This window comes from Mytilus californianus, unplaced genomic scaffold (assembly GCF_021869535.1).
Source record: "Mytilus californianus isolate M0D057914Y unplaced genomic scaffold, xbMytCali1.0.p SCAF_4, whole genome shotgun sequence".
Lineage (NCBI taxonomy): Eukaryota > Metazoa > Mollusca > Bivalvia > Mytilida > Mytilidae > Mytilus > Mytilus californianus.
In genome coordinates this window covers 31515703-31523309 of record NW_026262690.1, presented here as the reverse complement: position 1 = coordinate 31523309, position 7607 = coordinate 31515703, and the positions used below count along the sequence as shown (strand labels likewise).

At 32.1% G+C, this 7607-nt stretch overlaps 1 protein-coding gene across 1 annotated transcript; it reads left to right on the top strand.

Moving 5' to 3' along the window:
* The first annotated feature begins 3344 nt into the window (after positions 1–3344).
* On the top strand, positions 3345–7211 carry LOC127737886 (uncharacterized). The gene is made up of 3 exons (XM_052248844.1): positions 3345–3512; positions 5659–5758; positions 6157–7211. The coding sequence occupies exons 2-3, from the start codon at positions 5662–5664 to the stop codon at positions 6984–6986; spliced, it is 927 nt and encodes a 308-aa protein (XP_052104804.1). The 5' UTR covers positions 3345–3512; positions 5659–5661; the 3' UTR covers positions 6987–7211.
* Positions 7212–7607: the final 396 nt, after the last annotated feature.

Below are 7607 nucleotides of genomic sequence, written 5' to 3'. Positions count from 1 at the left end.
TGTTCTTAAACCCTGCTGACTTCCATTAGCGATTGCCAAATAAACGGATCACCGATGTAATAAATGGATCTTAATTATAAATTTAAAACTAAACAGAAAACAATTAACTATATATATATACAAGTCTAAATTGAAAACAACGTTCAAACCTATGCTTGCGTTGGATAAAAACTGCAATTTTTATACGTGTGCATGCAAAACAAATTTCTTGTTAGAGGGGTCTAAATACAGCACAAACAACATTTTCCAAAAGACCAAAAAAAGTGAAAAAGTATATTTTAACAATATATATATATATAGCCTGCAGCACTATTAATGAGTGCTTCAAGGAGAAACTCACCAGAGAAATGCTCCTTGACACATACAAATACCTACATGCATGATAATCTATATCTTGTTTTTTTTTTTTATCTTATACCAAAAAAATTTAAATTTAAATTGAAAAATATTACTTACAAATATAAAAATTGAAAACTTAATATGAAATTAGAAAAATTATTATTAACAATACTGTTAAACGGGTCAAGAAAAGGATAAATCGGCTAAGAAATATATATATAATCAAGTTGTGCCTAGAAAATCAACCCAAAAAGGTTAGAGTAGATCTGATTATTCACTTCCTCACCAACAGGGGCTGGAACCTATACTTTTAACTTCTCACTTCTACTACAAGACCGCCTAGTAGCATTGCGCAGACGCCATATCCCCTCCTCTAACTATAGCTGATAAAAATCAGCTTTCGTTTCGGGAGGTGTTACCTTCTCGTAGGTATTTAAAAACAAGGACATCTTATCACAATACCAGAAGTATTTTAAAGTGTTCAGGAATAATCATCTACTCATCTCTTCTGTATAATTACAGGATGTATATATATATATATGTCTGCCTATGTGTAGTGACAACTGCAAATTATACATTGTCCATCGAATTCAGTTCATCGTTATGTTGATTTTCTAGGCATTTTATATATTTATATAACGTGTTCTTGTCCTGTATGTATATATGACTTATAAAATTTATACTGTGACCCGACATAAAAAAGTCGTTAATTTATCTAATTTTTGTGTAAGAAATTAATGATACGAAAACTTGTACATGTATATATAATCAATTTTATAATTCAATGTAAAATGCCCATACAGTACAGTACTCCGTTCTGTATGCAAAATTTAATGATGTAAGCATTTATCAATTTTATTTATGTTTTTTTCTCTTAATTCTTTATATGTCATTGATTGTAAAATTCAATTAGGAATTATATCCAAATATCAATGGTTTGGATTGCAGTCTTATATTGGCATACACTCAGGCCAAATCTCCTTTTGTCCATGTTTGGTTCAATGTATTGCAAATTAGTTATATGTTCTGAAAGAAATAAAAAAAATTAAAATCCACACAGTTGAAAACATCTCTTTTCAGTGTTTTAATTTTCTAGTAGCTGACAGAAGCCAGCTAATACATATTTACCCCTTCAGTCACAAACTGAGTGTCTGTATTAACCGGAAATCTTCTTCGGGCCTCCTGGCACAGCAAGCCACTACTCCTCTAAACTAAAGCTACACTATTTTCATCTCTTAACCATCGCGGTTTTTTTTCAGTTGGAGCGCCAAATGTAACAATAGTGCTATTTATATTTCAGTAGTAATGAATTCATCACCAAAAGCGTTACTTTTTTTTTATTCTTACGTATTATTGTATTTCAATAGTTTTATTTTCAGCAATAGGGTTGTATAACAAAAAATCTGGGAATAGTATATTGATATGTAGTCAATTCATTTTGTACCAGCATAAAATGTGTTATTCACTCATAACTAAAATAGTTATATAATTCACAAAAGATTCTATTTAATTTTAATAATTTTTGGGAAAAAATCATAAAGAATTTTTATACGGTGTTTTGTCCTTTTTTACTCTCTCGGTGTCTTCAATTTATCCAACATCTTTTTCTTTAAAACTTCTTTTTTTTCAAAACGGTAATTTTCTCCTTTTGTTGTATCTGTTAATTTATATAAGACATATCAAATATCAAATTCCCTCTGAAAAACTATTCGTTTCCATTATCTCTCCTTATAGCTATTTTCGGGTTCTGTGCTCAATCACCAATAAATTGTAACAAAAGAAATCACCGTAAATATCCATGATTTCATAGAACGATATTTTGCTTTACAATATACACGTGCCTATATTACCTTATGCACGTGTACTTATATTTGTTTATTAAACACTGACCAATGTTCCGAATTGGACATTTAACTTCAAAAGCGGGAATAGATTTATTTGTTTATCCAAGGAGCTTATCTCCTTGGTTTATCAAACTACAGTTTATAATCATTCGAAGCTCAGTGTTCAGTGCAGCTAAACAACTATTTATATGGAGAATGTATATATTTTTTATATTTATTTGTATGCCAACTGTTTTTGTTTTGCTTTGTGGATGATTTCAACATGGCAGCGGCCAGTGCAGATGTCATATATGACGGACTTTTTCTTAATATTTTTTGTGTAATTAATCTAATAAAGTTAGCTGATTATATAATGATATGGTGTTTTTTTTTTTTTTTATGTATTAGCCTAAGTGTTCCGGTTTAAGGAGTAACTACTTTATATTCGATTGAGGAACGAATGAGAACATAAGTAAATTGAATGATATAAAAATTAAATGTCCTATATCAAATCGTTTGGGTACACGTACACGAAGACAGTGTACTGTGTTTAGTATGTATAACCTGAAGCAAGGACTTACAACTAACATATATACGTCATTGACTGAGGGAACAAGTATATGTAAGAGAATGATAATCATCTCATTACTTCGATAAACTTCGAAATCCTTTTGTAAATGTTCTTTTAAGTCCGGATAAACTTTTTATATATTTGGAGATTCATTTTCAAGCCTGTATGCTAAACATGGTTAAAGAAACAAATATTTAAATTTGTTTTTATAAGGTCCACATTGCCTATGTTAACCAGTACAATTTAATTACATATGGAGATTGGTTATCTCAAACATTTTCTCCCAACTTAATTCACGAGCAGGAGGAATGCGCACCAAAATCCAGAAGAGTGTTTAATTTTTTAAACATAAAATGCATTTACATTTTTTTCTCTCTCATCTAAATCATACAATGTCTGAAACTTTTCCCAAGACGTTTGTGTTTACTCTGTACACATTATAGTTTAAACACGACCACATTTGTCAATATACCTTCTGATGTACCACTTTAATGTCGAAATAATAAGTGACAAACGGAAAGTGTAAAGGTCATTGGCCTGTTAAATTTCCGTTTTGTAAACCGAACTAACACTTGACAAGTGAATATGTAAAGGATTGAGGCGAAATAGTTCACAAAAGAATTCAATTCAATGAGATTATAACTTAACGTGATATTTTTAAAACACGTGTCCGTTCACGAGGTCTAGGTTATGCAAGTATGTTATGAAACATTTAAATATAAACAAGACCATTAAACATTTGTATAACAGTCTGAAGCAACTTTTGACAAGTCCACAAGGTAAGAAAATCATTCTTTAATTGCATAAATAATTATTATTTTATGTTTTATAAACGACATCATAGCAAATTAAAACTAATATAAGAGATTAATATTTCTGTGGTTTTTTTTTAATAATCAGTTAATATTTGGTTGTGTACAGTGAATGAAAGGTATAACCTCATTATTTCTAACTTCATATGAAGTGAACAGGTAAATGCAAATTATTGAGAGAGTAAAGAATTAATAACTAACACGGCCTTCAACTGACCAAATAACGTCTATTTTAAAATAATTTTCAACTCTCAATGCGGCATGGTTTAGCGTGAACTATCGGGAGTATTTTATTCCTGGAGTACATTCACTTTTTAGCTCATCTGGCTAAAAGCCAGTGTGAACTTTGCCATCAATCGTTACTAAAACAGAACTGATACAGTGAAATATCGTCAGGCTTGAAATGCCAAGTACTATTGAGACGTGTTGTTCTGTGGTAATTTTTACATCCTAGTAATGATATTTTTTTTCAAAAATGGCCGCCATTACTAAAAATAGTAAAATATGACCACAAATCGTTTATAAATCATCTTCTCCGAAACAACATGATCAATTTAAACCATACTTTGGTGGAATGGTCCATGAGTGGTTATTTTTTCGATCATGTTTGATGATCCAGCCTCCAACCAAAAGATGAACTGCTGTAAACATAAAGTTGTGACATATCATATTCATATGACTTCAATTGGCAAGCACTGTTGACGCGTGTTGTGTTTGTAACTTAAGGTTCATCATAACAAATTGACAAAAATGGCTGTATTTACACCTCAAAAACTACTCTGTGTACAGACTTACCTGTGCAGTTGGAAAAGTTTTAAGGCCTGGCATCCATTAGATATATAAAAGTTGAATGCATTTTGTGTTTCAGAAAGATAAAATCATTTTTTGATTTTGATGGGCATTTTTTTTCGTTCCTGCAGAAGGTGTAAAAATAAACTAAGTTGGGATACAACTTTGAGATGCTCCCTCTCAGGTAACAACTGTTTAATATTGTATTGATTGTCCTTGATTGGCTGGACAATAGACATACAATAGATATCTACACTTCTTTAGGTGATTTAAATGGTGTAACTGAGTGGACAGTATCAAATGCAATTCAGGTGTTTGTTTATTTTTACATCTTCTGCAGGAACGAAAAAAAAATGCCCATCAAAATCCAAAAATGATTTTATCTTTCTGAAACACAAAATGCATTTAACTTATATATCTAGTGGATGCCAGACCTTAAAACTTTCCAAACCGCACAGGTAAGTCTGTACACAGAGTAGTTTTTGAGGTGTAAATACAGCCATATTTGTCCATTTGTTATGATGAACCTTAAGCATTCCGGTAATGATACTTTCCCAAAAAAATTGGTCACTTGTACTAATAATTGAAAATTCAGCTAACAAATATAAAAAAAAATATCATTGTCTGAATCCACTGCGCCAATAAGAACCAGAGACATATATGTAAGAACCGAACTTTTCTGGTGTCTTGGGGAAATCCTCTTTGGTAATTGTTCCCGCACGAGTCTGCCTGGCAACTGATGCACCAAAAAAAAAAAAAACTTAGTACAAACTTAGGGTTGTAATAAGACTTAAAATGAGAAGTACTATTGAGTTGTGTTGATAATTGTTAACTTTTCACTAAGTTTTCAGTTTGAAAGCTGTTTAACTTTAGTTTAATAAATTTATTTATAGTTTTGTACTTGGCTACTGGAGCCTCTGGTTTTAATGGTTTTAAATTGTGATCAACTTCAAGCAAGTAACATTGTCATAAACACGTTTGACAAACCATGATAGATTAAAAGTGATCTTAGAAGAGAAATACGCATTACCAAAAACTAACAGAGTCATATGAAACAAATATCCAAAAAGAAAGGTAATAAAAAAAAAATAGATATTTGTCCTCGGAAATTTAAAATCGTATTACTGCATTCGGTTCAATTTGGCTGAAAGATGTTTTTATCCCTAGAACTACCACTGCCTACGACTGTTCGATATTACAATTAATGTCTGCTACCGTTTATAAAATGTAAGGTATTAGTTGCAAAAACGCAATTTGAGTATTAAAATTTAAAGTTTGTTATAAAGATTGCATTAATTCATAAAAAAATATTAATTTGTTTCAGAATATGGATCGCATTACCTATGTTGTGTTGCTGGTAGCGGCATGTGTTATGTACGCTGTGGCAACCATCTTTAATTCACTATCGGGAGGCGGCCCAAATGGTAAGTATTTAAAAAATCATTTTTATTTATCATAACAAACAACTACTAATGAAGAACAAAAAGGAATGAAAAAGAAGAACAAGCTTTGGGAAATATCATGCAACACATAAGACAAATCGGAGTTAATTAGTATTTATGTGTTAAAAACAGATTACTCATGCAGTTAACGAAGCGATTTGTATTGGGTCCATTCTATTGTTTTGATTTTTAGCTTCCCTGGCCGATGGCCGTGTGAGTTTATGCGCTCGGCGACGTCCATCCGTTTCACATGTTGGTCCTCTTTTTGAGAATAAACGAATAGAAGACACTCCAACTTGGCAGAAATGTTTCTAACACCACTGTCCTTTTCAGTTGTTTATATATCCTGCTTTACGATTTGTTTTTTTATTTCATTCCAGCAATTTTTAAAAGCAATACTGGAGACATATCTGACAAATACTACCAAGAAGTTACACCAGCAGGTTGGACGTTCAGCATCTGGGGTGTGATATATATATGGCAAACATTATGGCTAATTTACGCAATAGTCAATATATTCCGGAAGACCGAATTAGGATTCGTATTCAACAACCCAGAATTGATGTCAGCGCCATTTTTCGTTGTATTTACGATCAACATGGGTTTGAATCTAGCCTGGATATTTCTGTTTGATAGACAATATTTGGAGCCATGTCTAGCGATTTTGTTTCTAATGTACGTTACTCTTTACATGTGTCTGTTCTTAAGCTACAGAGCGTTGGATCAAAATCTTCAGAGCCTTCAAAAGCAGGAAAGGAAAGCAGATATTTGGTTAACCCGAATATTGGTCCAAAATGGATTATCCGTTTACGCCACGTGGTGTACAATTGCAACAAACCTCAACTTAAGCATGGTACTCATATATAGATCTGCGTTGGACGTATCAGTTCATGATGGCGGAACTGTAGCTCTTTCAGTTATTGCTGCACAGATCCTTGTATTTGTTGTATTAGACTTTTTCGTTTGGGACAGATACACGCGATACACTTTAACACCATACTGTGTAGTCATTGTTGCTCTGATTGGAAGTTTGACCAAAAACTATTCTGAGGGTAACAGAAACTCAATTTTCACCATCGTTTTGTTGTCAATAGCCGGTGCTATTTTTATTATCAAAATAATTCTTACAATAGTGAGACACGTCAGAAATCCATTGAAGGGCATGGTTATCTCCGAAACAAAAGAAAATTTAAAGAATCAAGTTGTCTGATTTTATCCTCAAAATGTTAAGGCATTATGCATAATATTGACTGAACTAAAATTTTAGGATTGTCATTTTACGCAAATCCTGGTGCTAACGAAGTATCAACTGTGATTGATCAGATACCTCTATTTTCGTATGAAGAACAAAAATTGTGTACTGTTGAATGTATGGTTTTTTTCAATAATTTTTATAGTTAATTTAGTAACTGAATAAAGAATTGTGTACTTTCTAGTTTTATTCGTCTGTATACTCGACAACCCATTGTTACACCATAAGCCTCCCTAAGCTTATATCAAATATGTTGTATGTTCAGAAAACACCAAGAAGAACAGTTTGCACGAACATGTAAAGATTTCAGTTTCTCTCTGGAATGACTCAGAAAGGGTGTCCCCTCATAGTATGCTTGCTATTTTGAAATAAATTCACGATAAAGCAGCTTTGTATAAAATGTCAACGAACAAAAATTATTACAAGTGCTTATTTTGAAATGTGCTTTATTCAGTACTTTACATTAGTTTCAAGAGATGATTCTGTGACACCGGCACCAGAAAATGTATATCTATGTCTCGCCGTCTGCGACATTCATCACAGGCGGGACGAAATGCATATACACGTTGCAATATAAGA